Genomic DNA, 27771 nt, shown 5'->3' with positions numbered 1-27771 from the left:
GATCCCGTGACCTAGTGCTCAGCAGCCCAACACCATAGCCACTGAGCAGCCACGGCGGGCGTTTGTACATATACATACAGTGCGAGCAGTGTCTTCAGGCCACAGCTGTTGTGGGTCACAGTGTGCTCAAGTCATCAGCATGACATGGAAGATCTTTTACCACACACAAGACAGAAAAGGAGGCACGAGGCAACTTCTATGAAAGCATGCTATGCTATTTATTGCAGACAAAAAATTGCAATAAAGCATTCTCACGATTCCTGTACTTTTTAACAGATATGATACAGAATCTTTTAAAACAAATCTCCAATATGTACATGAAGAAACCGGATGCTCTGAGCAGCTTTTAACATGCCTGGCATCTGCTACTACAGCTTGTAATCACTGGGTTCCATTTGCATTTGTTGAAGAGGCTAAGTGTCTGAACAAGCAAAATGTTCTTTCCTGCACGGCGCTGGCACCCCTTTTTTGATGGACAGTGAAGCTTGGCCCAGAAAACGCCTCGAAACTTTGCACTTCATGTCCATTAATCTCTGTACGTGCAAACTTCACAAAGACCCTTTGGCTCGGCTTGCTGTAAACAGCAACACACATGCCACAACAGTATGAAATATCACACACGGTATCAAAAAAAAAAAAAAAAAAAAAAAAAAAAAAACAGAAGACAAACAGTTTCAGTATCAACTTTGGAGTTCCTGAAATTTTGCCCCACAAGGACTTCCCAAATAGCTCCAATTATTCTTTTTTCTTTAAACCTGGCAAGTAATAATATGGATTACAGAGGAAGCATAGGCAAGAAACCATTCCACCCCATGTACAGTTATGCCTTCTGGAGGTTATGCACAGTTGTGAACATGGACAGGCTATGTGAAAGAAAAAAGTAAAAAAAACAAGTTTCTACTACAGTTCACAACCCGCTTCACTTTCTCCCTTGCACGATTCATCCATCCATCCTTTCCTCTCCCCCTACAACTTCTCTAACAAAGAAAAAAAAGCAAAACATCAAAAAGCTTTTAACAGGTTCAAAGTTCTAGGAAATGGGAGAGAGGGAGACAAGCAACAGAAACAAACATACAAACAGACACAACACAGTATTAAAGCAGCTAAACGAAATAGGGTTAGACAGAACTAATGCTTCTCGCCAATGTTCGATGCCCACAAAAGAAAGGGAAGCAAAAGAACAGAACGCCCTGGACGTTTTCTTTCTCTTTACTTCCCTTTTACTATCTGCTTTTGTGCACTGACTGTGCTTCTCTCTCTCAGTGGTAAAAAAATGAGACTAGAAGAAGTTGCTGTGTGGCACTCAGTTAAAAAAAAAAGGAACAAACAGGCGTACAGCAGCTGGAGAAGGCGAACTGTTACTAACGAAAACATGTCCACTTTGTCAAGCAAGAAGATACACAGCTATGTGTGCAACCTAGGCAAAATGGGGCACTAGAAAGGAAAAATGGCGCCATGTTTTTTTTTCTTCCCCTCTTTCTTCCTAGTAGCACATTGTTCCTGGTCAATATCCCACTTCAAGATGATGCTTCCAGCTGTGGTTACGAGACCTGCTATCAGAGGAACGGGTTGCTGGAATTGGCTCTTGGCATGGGACCACTCTGCAATAGATAATGGAAGAACTCAATGTAAGGGCAACTACTACAGAAACACAATGTCAAACACGGAAGGGAACTGCATCTGTTAAAGTACCTGAAGCAGAGAAATATGATGCAAGAGCTTTCAGCTTATGTGAAACTGCAAAAATGGTTTAGGGGATTTAGCAGAAGTCCTGCTTACAAATTAGCAGTTTGTTTCAGAACAGTGTATTATATGCCGATTTTGTCTGCCTTAGACGTCACGACTATACAGAATTGTGATATTATTTTTATTCTTGAGCTAGAGTTGTAGGCTTGACGCTTCAGTTTCCTCAAGTTTAGTGACTCTCAACAATTTGTGTAAAAAAGAAAATTTATGACCTAGATATACTCACCAGAGTCAACATATATTCTTTTAAATGCAACAAGCCTCATAAAATGTGGTGCAGTGGATGATGCCAAGCAAAACAACTTCGTTCTCATGTAGTCACCGATCGATAATTTGGACATGCTCGTTTATTCAGACTGCTTTGTGGCACCACCACGCTCCCATAAACCATACAGTAGGCTTCTGCTAATCCAACTCGTGTAATTTGATTGTGACTGAAGAGAGAGAGATAAAAGAGATGAGAAAGGCGGGGAAGTTAACCAGAAAATAGAAATCCACTTTGCTACCCTGCACTGGGGAAGGGGTAAGGGGAGACAGAAAGATCTTTAAATAAATAAATAAATAAATAAATAAATAAATAAATAAATAAATAAATAAATAAATGTGCACAAATATCCTGACAGAAGGGCCTGGCCGACACTTATGGGACCAAAGTTTTGTTATTCTGTTCCTGAAATTAGCCTTCACCGGGTATTTCTAACATGGCGGGTCATTGTGCCTGTGCCCGACCCCAATGGTGACCGCAGTGGTGACTCCAATAGCAGCAGTGTCTATCTTGGTGGTGCTTGAGGTACCGTAAATGAGTTGAACACATGTCATCATTGAGAACACTTAATTTTAGCATGCCCCACGAAGATTGTTTAAATAAGAACGGTAGGTCACAATGAATTACTAGAGTTCTGCTTGATCCTGAATTAGTGTTTACATAAATGCATCACAAGTCTTTTCTTTATGAAAAAATTTGCTCAAAAATTGCTTGGGCTGGTGTAATCCGATATGAAAGCAGAACCAAAACCGCGTTAGCACTATCTACCATTAGAGCCAGCCTAGCCGGTGTCATCACCATTGCCATCGCAAGCTGGTGACTGTCAGTGATGTCAACTATAGGGATTGATTCCTAGATCTAGTCTTTAAACTTGGGGATTTGCCATCTTTGTAGCAATATCTAAAGATTTTTAGAAGAAGCTCACAGCTGGAGGCATATAGTTTCCAACGATGGATTCATATCCCCGGTACAGCATTTTGTAATCATTGATTGCAATTCCCATTATTTCTCACATTATCATCTGGGCTGCTGTTGTTATCCATCGGATTGAAAAACACAATATGCAACTGGACAAGAAGGGACAAAGACAAGTGCTGACTTCCAACTGATGTTTATTTCCAAATTAAATTTTCAAATAGAAATATATATAAGCACACGAGATTTTATATTCACAAAGTTAGGAGTAACAGAGACTTGATAACAAGAATTCAGCAAGATGCAGATCATGGCACAACCTAACTGGGTGCATTGCTTCCACTGAAAGCCACAGGGAAGAGCAATAAAATTTTATGTGAGATCTTGGGCTGCCTGCTATGCAACGAAATAATATTTGGCTCGCAGGTTCATAGCAGCAATGCTTACAAATTGCAAACCTTTTCTTAATGTGTTAAAAAAGCTTTAAAATGTTCCTTTATGACAGCCGCAGAGCATTTCGCTGTTAAATGGATAGAGGATTGTAACTATTAGAAAACCCGAGCTCAGGATGATGAATCAGAATCAGCTAATTACATTTTTTTTGTGCTGGATATTGAGACTTGAGACCACACATTTTTTGCAACCAGATGCTAACATATTGGAGCACCTAGCTTTGCGGGGACGCTTGACTCTCTCGCATCCCTTGAATGCTACCTTCCTCGCATGGTTCTCGCGTGTCCTGTAATCCGGCTTCCCCGTAAGGCAAGCAAGGGGCACTGGCGGTTGCGCAATTGTACGAGAGATGGCGTGTGATCTGCTAATGCCACCCAATGGTGGAACTACTTGAATGTACAAGGGAGTAGCCTCTTCCTCTTCAGCTTAGGTCAGTGGCGTGTGCGGACATGTTGTGCGCCCGTCAGCACCCTCCGCGTGGCGGTCTTGCAGAAGGTTTCACCGGAATAGATGAACACAAATGTTTGAATGCGGCACCATTTGTGTAACTGTTCACGCAAACTATTAGGCGTTGGTGACCGGCAAGGGGCAAACATATTTGCTCAATATCCAGAAACGGTGAGTCAGATTTCCTCGATTTATTAGTGACCATCTGCATGTTCAATTGGTTGTGATTTGGCTAGCAGGCATTGGTGCGCAGAAAGCACAATAATTGCCCTTTTGTTTGTTCCCAGTAATCAGTTGTCATTTCTTCAGATATTGCTCACTGATGTAACCACTATTGTGGGTTGTCATTTCTTTGTCCCTACAGCTTTTATGAGGTGATTTCATACATTACTCAAATGTCCATGCTCTCCAGACCTCTGTTTAACTCCCTATTTATTTCACAAATAAAATGACTGAACACTTCCTGAAGGATACCTGACAGCAGCACTGTTTAATCACACCACAGAAGATCAAATTATCTGTGTGTCTCTATGCATTCATTTCCTTAAAATGAAATGCCAACATCTAAGGAGGGCTGGCTAATAGGTCAACTAGCATTGCTTTTTGCCAATTGTTTACCTTATTAATTCTTGCTATCTTTAGCTTTATTCCCAGAAAGAATTGGAACTGCCAGGAGCAGGCTCACTTTAAGGGTCAATGATATCAAACTTTCGAGTTCTATTTATGCATTGCATGCTGCACTGTACACAATCCACAGCAAGTTGGCAAAATTTGAGCGCATTTGGTAGAAAATTTTTACTTGAAATTTTTTATACCACAGTTGAACTATACAGTGGTTTGCCAATATTGACAGGCGATGAAATGGGAACTTTTTTTTGCAGGTGAATCCGATTTGCCTAAGTGACTATTGTGGTGATGTATGCGGATGCCAAATCACTTATCTCCTACTCGATAATCATGACAGTGTTGGTGTTCCGTTTGAAGTCTAATCAGTCAAGTGATCAAGTCAAGACCAAGCCCCATGCAAAAGACCGCTATAGGAAGTGCAGGCTCTAGTGGGAGGTGCTGGACATGGCCCTAGATAAAATGTATACAATTTGCTGCTGCATTGATGCATCTGGCTGCCAGGCATTTGTGCATGAGGAGGCTGTTTGGGTGCAAAAGCCTGTTGAGCTCACATTGCTAGGACAGAACCTGTCAGTGCTGTAATGCACTGTTTTGACACTTGATTTAATTTCTTTCCCCTTTGCATGTGTACACAAGGCAAATGATTGCAACCGCATCAGCAGCTTCCAACAGTTCAGCTGCTCCCATAGAGTTTCTCACTACATTACCTAGAGGAAAATCTGGCGCTGCTGCGCTGTGGTATGCATGGGAATGCCGGTATATTGCGACTTCGGATTGGCATCGTTCTCGGAGAGACAGGACACCTTGAAGACCCGCTTGGCAAGCACCGTTCCGTCTGTCGCAATGATTCATTTTCTACTAAACCGGCACGTGAAAAGCTGTTTTGGTTTTATTATTACGCAAAAACATGTTTTGTTTAACTATGAGAACTTGTTATTGCGTGTACGATTATATGTTACGTAAAAAAGTATCAGCGGGCCGCTAAAGTTGGAAGACAGACGACAAGGTTCGCGCTTGCTTTGAAACAGTTTGTCGTCTGTTCTTGCTTTTCTTCGCTTGGTCATGCATTGTAGGTGAGTAAAGATGTAATATGCATGAATGGAAACATTTTATGAAGATTTTACTTTGAGAAGCATTATTTGTGTAGCCATATCCACGTTTTAGACGAAGCCTCGTACAACACCAGCCAACACGAGCCTCGCAGACACATATACCGTCATTCCCATGACGGCACGGTGCCCCCTTAAGAAACTCTCATAGACGGTGGCGCCAGATTACGCTCTAGGTGTTATAGTGAGAAACTCTATGGCTGCTCCAAAGACCATTTTGTTTTTATGCTAGTAAACAATTACAGGACATACGACTATGCCATTTGCTTCTTTATGTAATCTGGTTTGATAGCAGCGGACGGGACTACGAAGAAAACCTTACATTTCGAAAGAGGCTGCAGCCGCCGTCTCAGTATATGCGATGCATCTGCAGTAGCACTGCTGGGCCTTTGCTATAAAAGAAATGTGCTTGCGCAAATGTCACCTCGTGATCTTATGACCATTGTGCATATATTTACCTGAGGCATGTTCATCTTTCACATGTTCATACTGCTGTCCGCATTTAGTGTGTGCGTTGCAATAGTGGAATGCACTTGAATAGGTTGCAAATACCATAGTTTTGCATGTGTAGCCCACAACAAAAATGTAAGACAATGAGCAAAATGAAAACAAGGTAAACGCGAGAGCCAACATTTCAACAAGTGGACTTGTCGAAACGTTGACTTCCACTTTTACTTGTTCTCGTTTTGCTCATTGTACTGAATTTCCATCTCCCACCTTCCCTGTGTTTTCCCAACAAACATGCAGGAAATTTAACAGTAAAGTCGGATTCAGATATATATGCAAATTTCTCCTTAAAGTGTGGCTTCACAGCAGCTCATGCTGCACTGTTGTGAAGCCACACTTTAAGGCCAAGTTTTCCACTATTTAGTTTCGTTATCTCCTAGGGAACCCCACCCTCTCCCCACACTTGCATGTTGAAGCTTTCCTCCCCATGGTCATCAATTCTGCCCTTTACGGATTGCCAGTTTGTGTTTACTAGTTAGTGAATAGTGCATGCAGTGCTGGCAAACTAGAACTCTGGTCATGATTAGGTGTGCTCAACGGCCGTCCTAACGCAGCATAAGCTGATGATAAAGCTTTTATAGCACGAAGCAAGTTGTGATTTGAGCTTGCAGATTGGATTTCATGTGATCATACGTACGTCCCCTGTGCCTGCAGTGCTCCCTCAGTTAGCTATACTGAGGGAGCGGTGAAGTTGTGACGAAACACAACCAAGTTTTATCAGAAGTGCTCCGTGATGCAACTTGGGCGTGTTTGCTACGATGCTTTTGCCCATGTGAGAGCTGCTCCGTCTATCAGGGTGTCTACCAAATTGACATTTTCAAATTCCCTGATTTTTCCAGGTTCTCCCCGAGCGCTTTTGCAAAATTCCGTGAATGACAGAGAACTTTGTCATATGTAAAGACGGGCTGACACCACATTGCCCGGTGCTGTTACTATCTAGTAAGCACGTTAAAAAAAAAACGACTTAGTGCAGTTTCAACAGTACGAAGTAATGTTTATTTCATACAGAATAGAAAACTGAAGGGAGGGGTTAGTAATATACACTGTGAATCTTCAAAAAAACGAAATGGTAAAGCACATTGCAAATTGAGTCGAACATCTTCAAATACGAATTAAAAGAGATGCATACAGAAGCAAATATTTTCGAAAATGAGCTATTTATATCAACTGATAGCAAGCTCATTAGTATTAAGCCTGAACTTTGTCACAAGTGAGAATCTCTCAGCAGCTGGAAAGTCAATCTCAACTGTCCTGACATACTCAGAGCCAACGCACAATGCCTCAGTGTTGCATTTCACTGCTTTAAAGAGTCACGTTGGTTTAGATAGGGGTCATCTGCATCTCGACATCAGCCAACACTTTCCTTTTTGAGCTCAAGCTCCTTCAAGGAAGAGACAGCACAGTTCCTTTCCTGATCATTCCTCAATGCAACGGTCCTTTCTATTCTCGTTCTCGTTCTGTCGCGTGTTCGCCCAACGGACCATTTGAAGCACCTTCTTAGTCTATTTTACAGTCAACGTCCAATTTTTCGGACTCCCTAGGGGCCACTAAGACTTCCGAAAAATCGGGCAGTCCGAAAAAATTAATGCATGTCCTTTACTTCCCTTAAGTTCTCAAATCGCCACAGGCACGTCCGAAAAAGCACTGAATGTCTGCCAGCAAACTCATTAGGCATATCAGTGCTCATACTGTTACAGGAGACGGCGGTTGCGCGCTTTTATAATTAGAGAATACACAGTGTGTCCCGTGACAATTGCCCCTTCCCACTCCTGTTAAGCTTCACCGCAATACTTTACGTATACTTCACCGCTTAACAACGCTGTGCAGAGGCGAAGCGACGTTTCGGGAACCAGCATTATGCAACGCATTGTGCTTTCTAAGCTTCGAAGCCAATCGCGGGAATTACAGAGGCGGCGTCAGTGCCAGTGCTGATAACGGCGAATTATTTCAATGAAAAACACGGCACCGAACGGCAAGAACCTTAACAGTGAACGCTGAAGCAGCTAGGCCTCGCGTTGTCGTGGTGGTGGCTACGGCTGCCAGCGGATCTACGTACGAGAGCGCCGGTTCAAGGCGGCGAGATAATCAAAACGGCGGTGTATTAATGCCGTTTCTGACCTGTGGTCGTGGTAAAAAGTCAGGAAAATCGGATGGCGAAAGGTTCTTGCGTGCGAAATTTCAGACGTTCTTGTACATTGACTTTATGGGGTTGGTGGTGGTGCCGGGAAGCTGTCCGCATTATCGAGCATGTCCCAAAAATCGGACTTCCGGAAAAGCAGTCGTTGACTGCACACTGGCAACTCCTCCACCTGACGACACGGCCTCAAAGACAATTCGTTGCGATTTCTCTCTATTATTCGAGCCAGCATTAGGGCAACTCGTACCCTTTCAATAGACTGACAGCTAATTTTCCCTGATACAAGCACAAATTCCCTGAATTTTCCCTGAGTATTCCCAGTTTTCCCGGTTGGTAGACACCCTGGTCCATGTTGTCATCCTCTGTCATGTGAATGATAGCTGCAAAGTGATCCGATTCACGTCACATGACTGATTTATCTGCGATCACATCAGTTGTGTGAGTAGGCTTTATCAGCATCGCTGAAGATTGGTGGAGGGGAGGAAAGAGCCGCTGGCCAAAGATTCAATGTGGGTGGGTCGTGCATTTGTGAACGGAGATTTTTTTCATGGATTTTAGTGTTGTCTGCAGTTACTTCTGTATGCTGAACATGCAGGTTTGGTGTAAGTGCAGGTGCGGGTTATACACATAAAAATACAATCAATAAAAAGGGCTGCAATGGCCCATGGACTTACAGTGCTATTGAACGAGCCACAGCAAACTGCCTTTTAAGCATTCCTCTAGCAGACATGCACGGGTAGAGTGGTAGAAAACTGGGTAGAAGTACTATAACCCGCTAAAAATTGCACGGGTTTGCCATGAAATAAAATTCTGGGGTTTTATGATCCGAAACCACCATTTGATTATGAGGCACACCGTAGTGGGGGGATTTATTTGACCACCTGGGTTCCTGACCACCTGAACCTGTTCTTTAACATGCACCCAATGCACGGTACAGGGGCATTTTTGCATTTTGGTCATTGGAATTTCATTCAGTATTGTCATTGTGACGTTCAACAAAACAGCAGCACAATGCATGCTCTTACCGGCTTTTTCACCTAAACAATGTTCGCATTCACGGATGCTTGATATCTGTACATGTCAACGCAACAACACAACGCCAGCATCACATCCATGGCCCTTTCCACGACACTATCGTTGCCCAAGAAATAAAAGCAGGCCAGCCACAAGGCACCTGCTCGTGGAGTCACCAACTTGTAATGCCAAGTGCACCGTTACCCATTGCAAGTTCTGTCACAGCAATGGCAGTTCAAAACAACTGCACACTATTCATTCATACTTGCTTTTCCACTCCTAATATATGAAAGCAAAAGTATAAAATAAAGGTCAAGGAAGATTCGCACCAGCGAAGTTCCGCAGGCCAAATGTCTGCATGCAGGAGTGCGTAATAAGCGGACACTTTGACACAATAAACTGTAAACTCCTTTCTATGGTCCCTACAGCCATGAGCCAAGCTACGGTTGTTAGAGTACTTTTGTTGCCTATGCTTGGTCTAGACTTGACTTGATGTCAAACAAAAAACAGAACCATCACGGTGATCACATGGGTGAATCAGATCAACCTGCTAAAAAAGTCCTGATGAAATGAAGTGAGGTCGGTGTGCATAGTATACATACATTTCATTTTTGTATGCACATTTTTGCAGTCAGGCCAAGATAATTTCTGCAGGCACGCTCTGGTTTGATTAGTCTTTATCACGCAAATTAAAGAATTGCAGCCCAATGCAACAGCAATGGCCTTGCAGTGCTAAAGAGTGCCAGAACGTGCAGGGCAAGCAGAGTTCGTCAGTTTCCCGATGTTTCGGAGCAGACAACAATGCGGTATCCCCACACTTCCTGACATAACGCAAGAAATGTGAGAATGGTGGTTGCTGTTGGTGGGAGACGCTTAGAGGCAGCAATTTGAAATTTTCACTAAGGGGAACCAAAGATGGGGCAAACTTCAATTTTAATTTTCAAATACATGTAAAATGTAGAAATGCTTTTTAAGAGAAGCGGTGGACCTATTTGAATGAAATTTGATGAGTTTGAGAGAGAAAGGTACATGTGACTGCAGGAAACAGAATTTTGATTTAGCACTTGGAATTAATATTCATGAAAATTAGTAAGCAAAAAAAAAAAAGTTGAAGCATGAAGTTTACAAATTCGTAACTCTGCACCAAAAATGGATATCACAGCCCTGTAAACTGCATTCGTTAGGACATCTAAAGCGTACAAATTCGATACAGTCGAGTTCTGGCAATTTCTACCTTGACGGGAACGATGAAATTGAGTGAATTAAACAACATTCAGAAAAATACTAAAATATATTGCCGATTCTTTTGACAGAATTTGTCAGATTCTAACACACCCCCGAATCAAATCCGTGCCCGCTTTCTGTTTGTCCAAAGCAGAAAACTAACAGAGAAATGACATCAAAGCTCTTGACTAATGTAGAAATTTGACGTGCACCCAATTTTTTTTTAGCAAGATGGGCAAGGTTCTAATATGTGTTGCACTATGGCGGCTGGTTTCCTAAAGCAAGCGTCACTGCATGGTATTACGTTAGCTTCACTACAATACAGCCGTGTTAAGCGCTAAAGCATATAAATGCTGCAAATACGGTCTTGGTTTCATATCCGATTGCACCGTGCAGGAAATTTTCGTCCCAATTTTCTTGGCAAGAAAAAGGCAAGCATTATAATTTGGGAGGCCAAAAATAGGCGTTTTCGATGGGAGATGACCTATGTTCAATGCATCTACTGTGTTCTAAGCTTCACCTAGAAATGCCACTAAAGGGGTCTCTATTGGGATCAGCATAGGGGTCAGGCACATGCACGATGACTGGTCAAGTTCGGATTATCTGGTGAAATAGTGAACGTTTGAGCCCATAAAAATGCATGGGTGCTGGCTGGGACACCTTCAGTCAGGATTGAATTAACTTTGATTGGCGTATGGTGAGCATAGTTCCTGTCCTTAACCCTTTGAGGGTCGAATTATTTTGAAAAAAACTTTCCCAGGTGGTCAAATTATTTTTTTGCGGATCTTGAATGTCCAAATTCTATTAAGTCGGGAATAAATAGTCAAAAATAATTAGGAACAGTATTTTGGTGTCGGCATCACTCAGAACTGCAAAATGTGTGCAGACTGCAAATCGCAGTCTGCACACCTAAAATTCGTGTCTGTTCTCTTGAAGCGAGGAGTTGTGTTGGCGCACACATGCCATCTCTGCGTGCGGCTGCCTTGGGCAGAGGTCTGAGGCACCCTCTCGCGTAAGCGCGTTGCCGCGGAGAGCGAGAATACCTCGCGAACGGCGCCGATAAGCAAGTGGTGATAACCAAGCTAAGAGAAGTGCCAATCAAGATAGAAATCAACTTCCGCCGCCCCTGCGAGAGCATGCCGACAAAGAGAAAAACAACGTTTCGCGCGCCTCCGTTGCGATCACGCGGCGGAACCGAAACCGCGAAAGCGCGTTGCCACTGAGAGCGGGAATACCTCGCAAACGCCGCAATAAGCAAGCTAAGAGCAGCGCCAATCAAGATAGAAACAACTTCCATCGCCCTGCAAGAGAGTGCCGACAAAGAAAAAAATGACGTTTCGCGCGCCTCCGTTGCCATCACGCGGCGAAACCGAAACCGCCAAAGGGGCGTTGCCGCAGTCTGAGCGACGCGCTGAAGCTAGCAATCAGCTCTGTTTATCTCCCCAAGAAGGTAGCACCAATTTCAAACGCATCTTGGAAGTGCTAAGAGGTGGCAGCACCTCCCGATGAGCGCTCATCGTTATTATGGCGCGAAATTTCAAACGGAGGGTCGGAACCGTACCCGTACGGCTAAGACCTTGCGGGACAGAAAACCGCCGCCGTACATGTACGGCAAAAACCTTCAAAGGGTTAAGAAAGGTGATCGCTTGAATGATGAAAACTTCTAGCCTATATCGATAACTTCCGGCATCTGTAAGCTTTAGAGCATGTCATTATGCATTACATAAAGTCTTTTCTAGAAGAAAACAATACTTTTCAGCATGGTTTTAGGAAAGGCCTGCCGACTACCACCTAACTGATCACCACTATTCACAAATTCACAATAGCACTTGATAAGGGCAGCCAAATACGCGGTTTGTCCATGAAGTAATGAGACTGCCTGCCGCACGGCCCTGCAAGTTGCCACTAGTGCGCTCCTCGAGGCGGGAATTGTGGTGGGGGTTCTAAGCTAAGTAACACACTGGGCAGTAGTCACGTCCGAGCTCTGACGCAGTGAGGATCTGAAGTAGCGCAAAAGCTGTTTTTGAGTTTTTGTCACAGAAGAAAATGTCAAAAAAAAAAAGGAGCGTTTGCTGGAATAGCAGTGTGCAATTAAATTTTGCTTTCACCTGGGCAAAACCGCTTCCGAGATGCTCGCCTTGGTTGGGGAAGCTTACAAAGATGATGCTGTGCTAATGGCCCAGGTTTTCTGGTGGTTCAGTGAGTTCAAGAAAGGATGGAAGACCGTTGAAGACGTGGAGCAATCTGGACACCCTTCAACGAGTGGTTTGGACGAAAATGTGGCCCAAGTAAAATATATCTCCTGGACTCCGACTGTAGGTTTGAGTATAAGATTAATCGCTGAAGACTTCAACAAGTGCAAAACAACGGTTCACAAAATTATTTCTGAAAATTTGAAAATGTGGAAGGTTCGTTCAGAACTGGTAGCAAAAGTGTAGAGTGATGAAAAAAGAAGAAGAAGAAAAAAAAAAAGAAGAAAACGACGATGATTTGACATTTCCTGTGAGATGCTGGTGCAGCTAGAAAGTGAACGGGACTTTTTAGATAGCATAATAACAGGCAACGAATCATGGATGTTCCAGTACGATCCCGAAACCAAGCGCCAAAGTTTAGAGAGGCATACTGCGAACTCCTTGTGCCCCAAGAAAGCGAGAATGTCAAGTCCAAGGTAAAGACAACATTCATTGTCTATTTTGACAAGTGTGGGGTGGCCTACGAAGAATTTGTACCTGCGGGACGAACTATCAATGCCGTGTTCTACAGAGAAGTCCTTAAGCGTCTTCACCGAGCCGTCAAACAGAAACGACCGGTGACTACTGATTGCTGGAAGCTCCACCACGACTATGCTTGTCCACCCTGCCTTCGTTGTGGCCGCCTACTTGGCTCGGATAGGTTTTGCAACCTTGGCGCAGCTACTGCACAGCCCCCGATGTGAGCCCAGCAGACTTTTCCCTGTTCCCAAAGCTCAAGAGAAGCGTGAAAGGTCACCGTTTCGACCATGTTCCCATCATCCAACGGGCTGTCACAGAGTCTCTGAAAGAGGTTATGGCAGCGGTATATTGACGTCCAAGGAGACTGTTTTGAAGAATTTTAATACAGACGAATCTCATTAATTTGAACCTGCTTAATTTGGACTTTTGGTTTATTCGAACTGAACCTGTGGTCCCGTCAAAGTTCTGTGTATTCACATGGGTGCAAACACCCGGTAATTTGAACACGCAAGCATTTTGCGACGGTTAATTCGAACATACCGCGCTCCGATAACACTCTCAGCAGTGCGCCAAATCACGCGGTGGCGCCTCCGACCAGCACTGCGCTGACCCCGTCATAAAGGAAAGAAACCCTTCAATGCCGTGCGTGGGAAAAGAAAAAAAATGAAGAAAAAAATGTGGCGGAAATCTTACCCTCTCTCAAATGGCAAGGTCGGTGTTTCTGCATCATGCCATAATGCCCCAGCCACACTAGCGGCAAAATGTGTGCCGCGGGAAAGATCAGTACTGGGCCAATTTTTTGTGGCTCGCCGTGGTAGCAAGCTAGCCGAAAGTGGAGAAGACCAATAAGAGTGGCCCCTACAGAGACATATGCGCAGGACACTGGTATCATGCGGACCGCTGCGACTGCTCTATCTGTACTCAAGTCCGGTTCAGCCGGACCGCTTGTTTCGCACTGTCGTGTGCGCGTGTCAGCTCTTGCCCACACTTGTTGTGGTTGGCTTAGCTGGTCTTGTTTGCATATTTTTTTAACGTCTAAACCGATATGCCCCGATAGGAAGGTTGTTGGAGACAGTGGGCCATATCCAATTCTGTACAACAAGACAGACCCTGAATACAAGGACCCGAACGCAACACCCGGTACCTCATTCTCCTTGTCTTTTGAGCACAGCGACGTTGCAACAGCAAGGAGCACACCAACATGATTATGATCAGCGGCAATGAATTTGCCTTCTTGATAAAACGTGACTCCCGTTAAGAATGCAGGACAAAGAATGTAAAAGCGGTGCCGATCTATCAGCAGACGAAGGAAAATACACGTGAGCACACAGAGGGAAGCCACAGCGGAGGCCCAGTCCTGGCATTGGCAACTCCGCTGCTTTAGTGGCAGTAGGTGGCATCAGCAAAAACATGCTGGTGGGAAAGCAAATACACTTTCCTCCTGTCCTTCCTCGCAACTACCCTCCCCTCGCCCTCCCTCTCAACTCCCTCATCTTCGACGGTCTTCGTACGCACCAGCGCCGCCAGCCCCGCCAACCCTGCGCCAGCTTAGCCCGCTCCTTGAGGTTTCGTTTTCTGCCATCATTGGGGGAAACAAGTGTTGGACGGTGAGGGCAGTTTCGTGGTCCTCGCTCACTTTGTGCTTGCACACCGCGATATTTCAGGACTTGCACCGTTTGTGCATCGTGCTGTGGTGCACGAATACTTCAAAAAGAAGTCCTTCTTTTAATTCGACCAAATTTTTGGGCCCCTTCGAGTTCGAATTATTGAGATTTGACTGTAATATGTACCGATTGGATCAATAAATTATTTTTACCAGACCCAGTCTCCTATAAGGACAAACCCTGTAGATGATATCTTCTTAGATTTTAGAGAAGTTTTCGATTGTGCCTGTCATGGTAAACTACTCATGAAGCTTTCTAGCATTGGCCTGCCCATTAATATAATTAATTGGATCTGCTCATACCTCACCAACCGGAAATTTTGTCCTGGTCAAAAGTTGCAGCTTTGAAGTTTTGCCTGTAACCTCGAGAGTTCCCCACGGTAGTGTCCTTGGCCCTACTGTGTTTCTAATCTTCCTTAATGACATCGTTTCATCAGTAGACACCTCCGCCATGAACTTATAACTTTTTATAGATGACTGCACTGTTTATAAGCTAATTAAACGTGGAAAGGACCAAGAGTGTTTGCAGAACAACCTAAGTTCTATCTCTGATTAGTGTAACAGCTGGTCGATGGGATGAAACATTAACAAATCAGTCTTAATGTGAATCTCAAACAAAATTAGTCCTTCACATCTAGGTATATGTTAAAAAATAATGCCTTGATTGAAGTCGACAATTTTAAATACTTGGAAGTCATGATTACCAACTGACTATCACGGTGGAGCCATATTGACGAAGTTTGTTCATCTTCTAGAAAACTGGGATTTCTTAGACACAAATGGGCACACCATCCCAGATCAAACTTCTTGCATATAGTACTTTTATTCTAACTTGTCTAGAGTATGCAGCGTGGCCTGGGACCCGTATTTTAAAAAGGATGTTTATAAGCTCAAGAATGTTCAAAGTAGACCAGTAAGATTCATCTATAATGCCCACCCCAAGCTTGATTCGCATTCATCACTGATGGCTAGTAACGACATCCCACTTTTGCAACAGCATAGAGCTAGTGCCAGGCTCAATTTTTTTTTCTTGCTCCACTATCGGCAGTTTAATATCAATCCTGGCACATATACCTTTCTTCCACTTTTTCCTGGCAGACCAGACATAGTCACATTCACAACCCGACACCAACTTCACACATACTAACCTTTTCAAACACTCATTTTTCCTGTGAGCCATCAGCGAATGGAATGCGCTGCCATCAAATGTTTTTCAGAGTGCGGCCTTCCTGACTTCATAAACACGCATATCATTTCACGTGAACTTCATTGTTGATAACTGCATGCTCTTGTCTATATTTTGACAATTCATGAACTAATTTGTTTGCTTTCACTTTGTGTGCATAAAAGTGGTCTTATAGAGTTGTGAAATTTTTTGTCTCCAAAGTAATTTTTATAACGCTTGGTAGCGTATGATTGTCTTTGAGTGGTAATGCTTGCAATATTCTGTTGTATAGCTTGTTCAGCTTCGTTCACTGTCTTTTTGTACCTCCTGCTTAATCTTCGAACTGCAGCACGTACTAAATAAATAAAACAGAAAAATGAAATTAACCGGAGTCAAATTAACGGATGTCTGCTGTCTATCAGCTTACATAAAAGTGTTGGAATACTTACTAGAGTTTGCAAAAGGCCTATTCACAAGTTAGCTTTATATTTGAGTGATGTACAACACATCAATTCTGTCCAATTTACATTTATCTTTAGGGGCAGTTCACAGAATGGTGTTATTTTCTATTTCAGAGTGATGGAGTTGTAAACTCGATACTTCAGTTACTTAAAATTTTGCAATATCAGGAAATTTCCCAAGGTATTTAAGGCATAAATTGAAGATACACTTTATACAACTACAGGATTTTAGCTTTTTCTTAAAAATGCAACAAACCTCATCAAAATCAGTGCTTTAGTTGCTAAGAAAAAAAAAAAAAAAATTTAATTCCTATGTATGTAGATAGAAGCTGCTGAGCTAAAGCTTCTTAATATGAGTGCTAAGAGTCCAGTTTCTTTAAATTGTCTTTTGATAATATTGTGTACTACTGGCATCTCTTCTATCAATTATAAAGATAAACTCGGAATAGTTGGAGACAATGTCGTGGCCACTCTAAGGTGCTTTGAGGATGAATTTCATAAAGACCTTTCTTTGGCTCCCCACTGACTCGGTACGTTTCACTTATTTTTTCAACCGAGCTTCTGAGAGGAGATTTCGAAGTCCCTTTTAGGCATAAGTTAGAAGAGAATCTACAGATTTACATTTCTGCGCAGGGCAAATCTGAGATTACAGATGAAGTGCCTGTAACTTGCTTGAAAAGAAATGGCAGTCACTGAAAACAGGGTATATATCTTTTGCTCTCACCAGAAAAGGATTGGCTGCTGCTGGTGACCCCACCTGCGACCAATCTGTGGCCAAGGGGCCCACTACCTTGCCCATGGCTGGCCAGGCTGAGGGAGCCACTGCCGGTGTTACAATTCCACTGGGTGCTGCGGCCAGTCCGCTGCTGCCCCAACCCACATAGCCGATGCCTTTCTGCTGAACCATCGGAGGTGTGCCAGCCAAGGCAAATCCATTCGGAGAACCACCAAACACAGAAGCACCTGCGCCCGCACTGCCGGCTCCAGCCATCCCGTCCAGGCCTCCAAAGACTCCTCCCGTGGGTGCCACGGCCTCAAAGGGGTTGGGTGTTGCAAACGCTGATGCTGTGCTGGCAGACTGCGTGGGGGCTGCCATGTTCCATACCGGAGCCGCAGCCGCAAATGGGTTGGAGGGAGTCGCGGCAGCTGCTGCAGTGAGCAAGATGGGATAGCGTCCACCTCAGTGGCCCCACAAGCATATAAAACTCTGACTTGCACAGTCACACAGCTATTCGTGTGTTTTTTCTTACATGCAAGGCTTCCCTCAGATAATCTCCGCAAATTTTATCTGTAGTTACAGTGTCATGCAAGAATTCCTTGAATGCACAGAAGATTCCCAATTATAACCCTTTTTAATAAGACTATTTCAACATGTGCGCCAAATAGAATGTAATTTCCTGCCGTAATTTCTTTACACGGGCCTCTCTTCATGTGAAAAATTTTAAACATGGTATTGCAAATTGCCGCCGCCTGCGCCAATCAGCCTAATCTAGTGGTTGCAAGACACACAATGCAGGGCTTGCACAGGTTTATAAAAAGGAAAATCAAGGATTTTCAAGGAATTTCAAGCACCCCATGGATAACTTTCAAGGCCCTCTATTAGAGTGGTTAAAGGGACACTAAAGGTTACCAAAAACTCAAGTTAAAGTGGTAGAGCAATGTTCTAGAACGTCTAAGGCGTCAATGTAATCGCGAACAGAGCCTTAGTAACCGAGAAATTGAGGTAAATGCACGACACGATTTGAGACCCCCCAGCGACATTCCGGTACTAGCCCGATGACGAAAGCACTCCTCATAATTTGTGTTACTAATACTCAACTACTCGTATTAAAAATATAATTTCATTCGATTATAAGACGGAAAAAAAATGCTACTTGTCTACGTCTATTCGATTCTAAGAAAAAATAACATTTTGACGTTACCCTTCAGTAATATGGGTGTTCGAAAGGTTTCGTTTTTGCTCGACTCTACGCGCTCGACTCTGCGCCGCGCACACTTTGGAGTTTCAGTAGTTTCGTTATCGCGTCGTGCTGTGAGGGTTCTGCTGGCTCGCGAAACTTTCTTTTGAAACAAGTAGCGAGAATGCCACGTCCATGTGATGTCGTGGGAAGCCCTCGTTGCTTTCCCGCTCCGGAGAGCCGGTGTCGAGGCCGCCGTCGTAGTACGCAACGACGCCGGCAGTGCGAGCCCTCAGCAGCAGGTCGCGCTCACCGGTGCTCAAATCGCTGAAGTTGAGCCCACCATCGCGAGCCAATCTGTCGGTGTCAGGGTCCATTGCGACGAGCGTCGAAGTTTGCGTCATAGAATAAAGTACCAGCTTCTGGGCGTCTTGCGCTGGAGTTTGAGGTATAGTAGCGGCGCCTGGTGGCAGTGCGGGAAACGACATCTGGTTCGTGCCAGCTTGGGTCGTATTGAGCCCTAGCTGTGGCGAAGCACGTTTCTAGGCCGAATTTTGCGTCGATTCGCACTCTTTTATGCCCTGTTGCGAGTGCGAAAAGGCTCGTCACTTCTCACAGACCACGCCGACCACGCTGCGAGCTCGCCGCAGCCTATAGTTTAACGAAAACGGACTCTCCATGTGCCGTGGGACGTAATTCGTTTCTCTTTCCGCTAGCCACCATACTCCCGCTTTCGCTCTGCTGTCGGCTCTGTCTTGGCTCTGTTTCTGGCCGCGCGTTTGCATTTTGCGCAGAAAAGCCGTAGCGCCGTCTGCGGACGCTGTTCTACTCACTGATGGCGCAACGTCACTATGAGACCATGATGTCAGTACTCCTCGATCGGAGGGCGGGCGATTTGAACTGCGCTAGAGGTACGCGGACGCTTCAGAACGCATTTTCTCTTAAAATAAGTCTCTCCTTGGCACGAAACAAGCGTTTCGAGGTTTCTGTGATGGTATTTCAACAGTCCACGTTGACTTAATAGTAACCTTTAGTGTCCCTTTAAGCCCATACTATATGTAGAAGTTCTTAAAAATTTTTATTCGGTTTGAAAACATACGTACAAGTGATAAAGACAAAAAGAAAAAGGCATTAGGGAGGAGGGAAGAAAGCTAGGTGAGCACGACAGACCACAGACTTAAGTGTAACAAAAACAAAGAAATAAAGAATAGGGTACGGCAGGAGGGCAAAAAATGTGTAGTTAGTGCAGGTTGCACTAAATACAAAAGAATACTAAAAAATTTTGCTATTTCGCTAACAAAGAAAAAGAATGCTACAATAGGGAAATCAAGTTGACAGCACAATGACCCTGATCACTTCAAAAACAATGCTGCAAGAAAGTCGCACACTTTTATTGCACAATGAGAACACACAAAATTAGGTGCTATATCGCATTCATACAAAAATAAAATTCTTACAGAAGTGTTCATATTGCATGAGACCCTAGCGCAGCATTGTCCAATACTGTTTTCATCTCACAGAAGCGAAAAAAGCCCACTTGCCGAGTGATATGTCGTGCCATGGTACACAAAAGGACCACATGGCACATGGTAAACGTAAAAAAATGGGAACGTTTATTGTTTGCTCTGCACGGCTATATGTATATATATATATATATATGACGTACACGTATACGTATGACGTATGACGTGACGTACACGTCACGTGCCTAGAGCGAGTGAGTGAGTGAGTGAATAAACCTTTATTGGGTCCAGCAAAACGCGATAAAACGTGCAGCTGGCTAATCCCACGATGGGACTGACAGATCTACCGTATAGTGCGGAATATAGGTAGAGGTTTTTTCCCAAAAAATATTACTAAAGGTCACCCCTCGACTTATATACCGGCCCTTGGCACAACATGAATAGTCGTCTGGCAACACGTAGGAGCGCAGACCTTTCAGCATCCGCATCGTTATCGCCTCCTTGGTGAGTGACGCGGCCACGGAGGAAGGAAACTCAGGAGAGGCCCTTACTACAGTGCTCTAGAATATGGGTAGTGGGTTCAGGAGCCGGCACGCTCCATGCGATGCGGTGAGGCGGCGAGTCTCGACAGGTCCCGGGTTTAAGCGGTGGCGCTGTTGTAGCTTGGGCTGTAGGCTCGGCTCGCCCGCGGCTAGCAATCCCGCCTACAATAAAGAATGGTCCCGCCAAGCTGCCTGCAGCTCTTTGTTGCTTTTTGTGCGGTGCATTTTTCCTCTTCGTGAGTTCGCGGTGTTAAAACTATGGTCATGCCGAATCGTCGGCGTCAACGGCATTGTTTTGCTCCCGCTGAAACAGCGATGACTGGCTAATACACTACATGGCAGGTTATGTAGCGCGCAAGTTCATTGCACGCAGTGACTGTGTCGAATGCAAAAACTTGCTTCTACAGGCGCCAAATGATGAAAGCCAGGACAGTGAGTTTACTGCAATTTGTGACAAAGGAGGGTTGCTCTACCCGTCCCGTGTGCTTTTTTTGACGGTGAGAAGGCTGGAAAACCTTTTCACAACTTTTTTTAGTCAGGCAAGGCTGTGCAGTAACAGCATAGTAGATGTTATGGTGCTGGGCAAATCTCAGATTTCATGTGGTGTAGGGTGCAGCCAGTGCTCAGAAGCGCTCACAGCCAGCATTGTCAAGTTTTATGTTTTGACAAGGCTGCATTTTTATGTTAAAGCAATCAATGAGTCGCGAGAAGCTCGCAGGAAAAAGAAGCTTCGTGCTAAGATGGGCAAGTGCTCATAGTCGCGCGGCTAAATGTACTGTGCAAACAAGAAAACACGGCATTCCTTTGAGAAATTCAAGAATATGTTTCACACTGTGCATAGTTGGAGCGCTCCAATAAAGGAGTGCTTTTTTTATAAAAGTTATTTTGTCTTGTCTTGCATTCATCAGCGTTTATACATTGGCGGCAATTGACGCTTCGTTTTGAAGAAAACAAATGCATGCATCAGAACAATTAAAACAGGGGCATGCATACCACACTTAAAATTATCGCATTCGCATATAGTTCGCGGCACACAAAACGGTCTCTAAGTGAAGCGTTTTTTTTTTAATTCCAATTTCTTGTTGCCCCGCCCCTCTACTAAAACACTTCCGATGGCTGAAGCTGGAGTACGGTCGGCCACGTTTACCGACAGCTTCGAGTTGGCCGCTGGATAACCCTGATCCATGGAATGTTTACTTTACTTAGCCATTCCTATGGGCGGCGATAATACTACTATGCTCTAACGTTGAAATATGGGAGCCGTACCTGCAAAAGAGCACGATCAGCATTGCGAAGCATTAATGGGGCCGCTCGTCCGCACCACCGCGCTATCGGATGTTGGCTTCTACTACATCTAATTCTCTTGCTTCGCCGACAATATCTGTGTACAGCTTCACCTATTTGTAGGACCTGTTTTAAAAGACAGAGCCTTGTTTATTTCTCCGACGATTCTATGCACAGCCCGCAGCCACGGCGCGGCACGCCGCATTTCATACAGCCCATGCTCTGTTGGCGCCATCTGGTATCGTCGACACAAGCCGCCTCATCAGCTGCAGCTCCCTGAACCCACTACCCATATTCTAAAGCACTGTACCCTGACGTCACTCTTTGTGAAGCTAAATTGAAGCCGGAAGTTGGCTTTGCTCATAGCGTTGCTCCGCCTATCGGGCCAGCTCTCCTCTCTTGTTTACATTTCTCGCGAAACCACACCGCGCTGCGTGCAACCGTGCTGCTAGGACCCACGCACTCCGCAGCAATACTAAACAAATGTTAGTATGTTAGCATGATTCCGCCAAAGAGGGCAAAATTTCCCGCGAATATTCCTTCGTCCGTTGCCATTGCCGTGGCACGGTACATTGCGTACAGCGTTGCACGCGCATCATTTCACGAACTTTAGTTCCTCCTGTCCCACCTGGCCACAGCAACATCCGGGAGAGCACGGTCCAGATAACGCAGCGCAACAAAACACGGAGACCAACGCAAACCTGCCCGCACGGCACCTTTGCCACGGTACAAAACCTACGGAGCAACACGTGTGAGCGCGCAGAACCAAAACAGAGCCGCCATTGTGGCCTGAAAGGCGCGGCCGCTACGGCAAAGAAATAAAAAATCAGCAAAAAAGAGAGGAACCTACTACGTCACTTCCTCCACACTTTTCTCCTAGCGCACGGAGGGGGTAGGGCCTCTCCTCAGTTTCCTTCCTCCATGGACGCGGCCTACGCAGTTGGACCGACGCCATCTTCCCTTTTTGTGCAGCGATCGTTCCTGGCGTTGCTAATTTCCCGACAACCCGCAAAATGAGTACGAGTACTCGACGTCAGTTCACCGCGGCGTTTAAGAAGAAAGTCATCGAATATGCTGAAATGCATGGGAACATGTCTGCCCAGCGGCAATTCGGCGTGTCTGAAAAAAGCGTCCGGTACTGGCGACCGCAGAAAGTCAAGCTGTCTGCCTGCAACGCGCGGAAGACGTCCTTTTGCGGGCGCCGCGTGGTGCACCCGGAGCTCGAAGACAAGGTGCCGGATTTCGTCCGCGAGCATCGTGCCAGATCTTTGCCAGTGACAGCGGAACTCATCCACATCAAAGCTATTGAGATCGCCCGAGAATCCGGACTGCCCAAGGAACAATTCAAGGGCTCCATTTATTGGGTTCGTCGCTTCATGCGACGCAAGGGATTTGCACTTTGACGGCGCACATCAATCTGCCAGAAGCTGCCAGAGGCATACGAGGACAAGCTGGTCGAATTCCAGCGCTATGTTATCCGTCTCCGGCAGCAGCATGGCTACATGTTGGGACAGATCGGCAACGCTGATGAAACGCCGAAGTGGTTCGACATGCCGTCGCCCACCACAGTATGCGAACGCGGCCCAAAAGAAGTCAAGCATCTTTCTACGGGGAACGAGCATTCGCACTTCATGGTGATGCTCGCGTGTACTGCAGACGGCAGAAAGCTGCCCCCGTACATAGTATTCAAGAGGAAGACGCTGCCGAAAGAGGCTTTCCCGCGGGATGTTGTCGTTCGCGTGAATGAAAAGGGCTATATGGACGAGACCCTCATGCCCAATTGGATTAAGACCGTCTGGAATCGGCGACCCGGCGCACTCCTGCGGTGTCCGAGCATGCTCGCCTTGGATGCCTTTCGCGGGCACTTGACCGCAGGTGTGAAGCAGGCACTCCGCGACGGGAGGAGGACAGAACTCGCCGTCATTCCGGGAGGCATGACCTCAACACTTCAGCCACTGGACGTCGTGCTCAACAACCCTTTTAAAGACCATGTCCGTGAACAATATAATCAGTAGATGGCCGGCGACAACCCGACGACCCCAATAGCCGGCTGTGCAGGCCGCCTCTCGCCACTGAGGCCACATGGATGTCGCAGGCTTGGTGCTCGCTGCCTGATGATATGGTGGTGCGGGCATTCAAGAAGTGTTGCATTAGCAACTCCTTGGACGGCACCGAGGATGACATGTTCTGGGACACAGCCAGCGAAAAGCAGTCGTCTTCGGACGAGAGTTCAGACAGCTCAGACGAATGAGCAGGTGACGACTCTGGCGGCACCACTAAATAAAAAAAAGTTTTGTGCCTTATAATTTTTATGTTGACTTCTTTGCTTCATTGTAAGGGGGTCGACCTATATGCCGCATTATACAGTAGTCTGCCAGCGCGATTGCGGGTACGCTGGACGGCCAGGATTTGGTCCTCAAAGACGTGCCAAGATGTCCTGGATGATGTCCCGGGTTGCCAGCTGAAGACCCAGCATCATCTCCCCCCTACAGATTGAGGTGCACAGGAGCTCTGCGTTGTCGAGTTGACTTTCGGAGTGACATCTCTGGGGTGGGAAGCTTTGACCACTTGTATAGCATTCGGGTCTGACTCTGGCGGCTCAGATCTTTGTGCAACCCCATCGGACGGGCCGGGCACAACATGGTCTCTCGGGTCTTGATCTTGTTCCATTGGTTGACCACCCGCTGTTTCTGCTGGATCTTCTCGTCGTCGTACTTGGTCCCAACGTCCTTTACCCGTAGCAGGGGATACTGTTCAGTAACTGTAGCTGCGTTATGCCATCATTACAGGTGATAAAACACTGTCCGCCACCATCCTATCCAATGCCTCCGAAACCTTGTCTACCAGGGCATACATGGTAGGGAACAAGCTTTGCAGAAACAAGGTGTTGCATGTTGGTTGAGTTGGAATTTCACCGGCGGGCTGGTGAATCTTCCAAGTCTCGAGGCAAATACATCCTTGAAGTCACCAAGTAAAGCTTGTACTGTTTTATCCGCTTGGTCCGGTTGCGCTTGCATCATTGATACAAGGTTGGGTCTCAGCATTGCTATCCTACATTGGTTGAAGGCCTTTACAATGTCTCTTCCAAAGTGCCAGGCCAGGGGTGTCTACGGTCACTAAAGCTCCAGTTACCGTCTGCCCATCACACGAGGTAGTCATATGTACTTGACCTACCACGGGAAGCTCTCCCAAAATATAGGAAAGTCAAATAGTCGTAGTGGTTAACGGTGGCCAGTTGTGCTGGTGCTGCTGAAACACCACTGTAGACACAACGCTAACTGGCGATCCGGTATCCACCAGCATTCAAAGAGGTACACCATTCCAGGTAATTTCCTTAAAAACTGGCTTCACAATGTGTCAATTACTGTCTTGATGTGCCACAATGGTATAAAGTGCTTCACGATCGGGCGACCGGTGCTTGGAATCTGCCAACATGGCGCAGCTACTGCGAGGCTTACCTCGTGTTCCAGAACGGCACACCCGGGCGAGATGTCCACGCCGACCACATTTTTGACACACGGTGTTTTGGTGATAACATGCTTCTTCTTCATGAGTGTTGCTTCCGCATCTTGAGCATCGTCGGACACGCTGCGGAGGTCATCCTTTCCGAGAAGGCATTCTCGTATAATGAACCAGCCCCAGTTCCAATGCCGGCATGTTTCTGGCATTCTCACTGGCATTCTGCGCTAAAATGTCGAAGTCTTCCGCCTTTGATAAAGTCACGTTACGTCTTGTGAGTACAAGTCGCCGAATGCCTTCATCTGCCACCCCGCAGATGATTCAACCCCGTAACATGCGCTGCAGAGAGATCCTACAGTTGCACCGTTCGGCCAGCTGCCAAATCTCTGCAATGAAGTCTTGCGCCGGGTTGCTGTGCCCGCATAAAATATGCATAACTTGCAGTGATCTCATTGATTTCCGGCGCATAGTAGTCCTGTAAGTATGTGATGGCTTCTTGGTATGTAAGGGCATTGACTTGCGTTGGGCAACATCTTCCCTGGATGACACGTACTGCCGAGTCTGGTAATGAGGATATCAAGATGGCGAGTCGTTTCGCTTCGTCTGTAATCTCTTGTGCTTCCAGGTACGCCTTGAGTCGGATCTGAAGGTTGTCCATGTGCCTTCGATGCTGTAGAACACGGGTGGTTTTCTGAGGCTCATTCTTTGCGTTGTGAACCCGATGGGTTCGTCTTCTTCCTCGCCGCCACTGCTATGTCGCGCTCTGGTACACAAAAGGACTACATGGTGAACGTAGAAAAATGGAATATTTATTGTTTACTCCGCGCGGCTACATATATAGGAGGTCCATGACGTACACGTCATGTGCCTAAAATCCTGGATTATGTCCCGGGTTGCCAGCTGATGACACAGCACCGAGCACCTCGGGAAACATCAGGGCAGTTTCAGTAGCTTTTGCTGAATTTGGTGCTTCACAGAGTTGAGCTCATCAGTTTTGGCTTTTGCAGTCTTTCTGAGGCTGCTTGATTTGATGAGGTGTGTCAAATTGGTTTCTGCTTCTGTTTTTTAGCCTAGGCATCTGCTGAAGCCATGAGATCAGCAACTGCTAATTCAAGTTTTTTTCTTTTTTTTCAGTGAGTCAATCTCTTCTTCAATGAAGCATCTTTTTTCCCTGCTTTGCAGCTTCCAGCTGCTGTTCTTTTTTGGGCTTCCAAGTACTCACCATACTTATTCCTTGCTGCTGACACTGCAATCCTCAGTTCTTTGGTGATCGGAATATTTGAAGCACCACCAGCGTTGTCAACAGCATCACACGCAAGCTGCTGTGAAACATTCGGCAGGTCTTTCAGATTCTCTACACAGACCTGTCGATTCATACTGAACCCTCATTCTACAGTAGACTGGGCATGGCTGGAGACAATCAAAAGCTTAACAACCTTCCACAACTCGGTGTACGATGGAACTTCATGAGCTCAGGGTAAAACTCATCCAATCGATCAGAACCCATGCTGAATTGTCGAAGCTGGTGTTTTTGTTCCTCCAAGACCTCCATGTACTCAGCCAGACCTGATCAGAAGATCACCTGCAGTGTCTTGCAGGTGATCTGACATTCTACCCGCAGTGACGAGAGTGTCCAACACTTTTCTAAAGCCTACAAAGCATTCGTCTGGCTTTGAAGACATGCATCAAGGGCCTAGTGAGGATAGACCCCTAACTAAAGGAAAGCTCAAAGGGCTTCTCTCTAGGACCTTTCATCATAGTGTTCAAGGACTGTTTACACTTCATACGGGACTGAAACACATCCTTTGGGCTCACTTTGGAATTTTTCAACATTTGCTCTGGTTTGTGCCCAATATCTACCTTTTCAAGTGGTATGTGATTCTCTGCATTCTCAATGTCGACTTTCTGCAGGCCCAAGATTCTTTTTGCAGACAGGACCGAACATTTCGTAAACTTGGTCAGCAACTTCCTGATAACAGTTTCAAAATCCTCGGCAAGAAAGCCATGGGTTTATCTGTCTGGTACTTTGTCAGGAAAGGCTTTAGTATCATTGCTATGCCAAGTGAAAAATTCAACTTTGCTGGCAGCAAAGTGTTGCTGTAGAATTCATACAAGTTGTGGAATGATTCACATTTCGGAAAGGTGACTTTTTTTTTTTTTTGTGGCTTCAATATATCTTAGTAGATGTAACAACACACCACCAAAGGTCTCTCAACTACGGGAGTATTTTCCACCCATCGGTGAGTGACAAACTTGAGAATAAAGCATTCTTGGCCAGTAACTGTGGAAAAGTCCTCCCTTCGCACTGGAGCATCTTCAAATAGAGCACTCAGACTTGACAGTAGGCAATGAAGCCCACATTTACTAGCTGCAATGCCTGCCCTGTAGGCATAGTGCATTGTGTGGAAGTCTATGCACTAAACATGGTGTCTTTTTTTTTTTTTGTAAATGCTCTTGGAGGCCCTTAAAGAACTTCAGATGTAACATTGTGACCATCCATGGATACCTGAAGAATCTTTGCAAGAGGCAAAGGTTCGAGGGCACTCAACAGCTTTTCTTGAATATGATTGTGGAGTGCCCCATAAACACAGAGGCATAATGCTTCATCTCCACTTTCTGAGCCGAGTTCCAGCAGCTTATGTGCACGTCCATTTGCTTAAGTTGCAGACAGTCATTCACCA

General features: G+C 45.5%; 1 protein-coding gene across 2 annotated transcripts in view; it reads right to left on the bottom strand.

The window, feature by feature from the left end:
- Positions 1 to 194: 194 nt before the first annotated feature.
- drongo (Arf GTPase activating protein drongo) overlaps positions 195 to 27771 on the bottom strand; it is a 48220-nt gene continuing 20643 nt past the window's right edge. For both annotated transcript variants that reach the window (XM_050188533.3, XM_072286467.1), the window contains 2 exons: positions 17169 to 17593; positions 195 to 1601 (listed from right to left, as the gene is read on the bottom strand). In XM_050188533.3, the coding sequence (XP_050044490.2) occupies positions 1557 to 1601; positions 17169 to 17593 (470 nt within the window). In that variant the 3' untranslated portion in view covers positions 195 to 1556. The remainder of the gene's footprint in view (positions 1602 to 17168; positions 17594 to 27771) is intronic.

The sequence above is a fragment of the Dermacentor andersoni genome, chromosome 2 (assembly GCF_023375885.2).
Source record: "Dermacentor andersoni chromosome 2, qqDerAnde1_hic_scaffold, whole genome shotgun sequence".
NCBI lineage: Eukaryota > Metazoa > Arthropoda > Arachnida > Ixodida > Ixodidae > Dermacentor > Dermacentor andersoni.
Note: the sequence above shows the minus strand (reverse complement) of the source record. Positions and strands in the feature narration are given on the sequence as shown.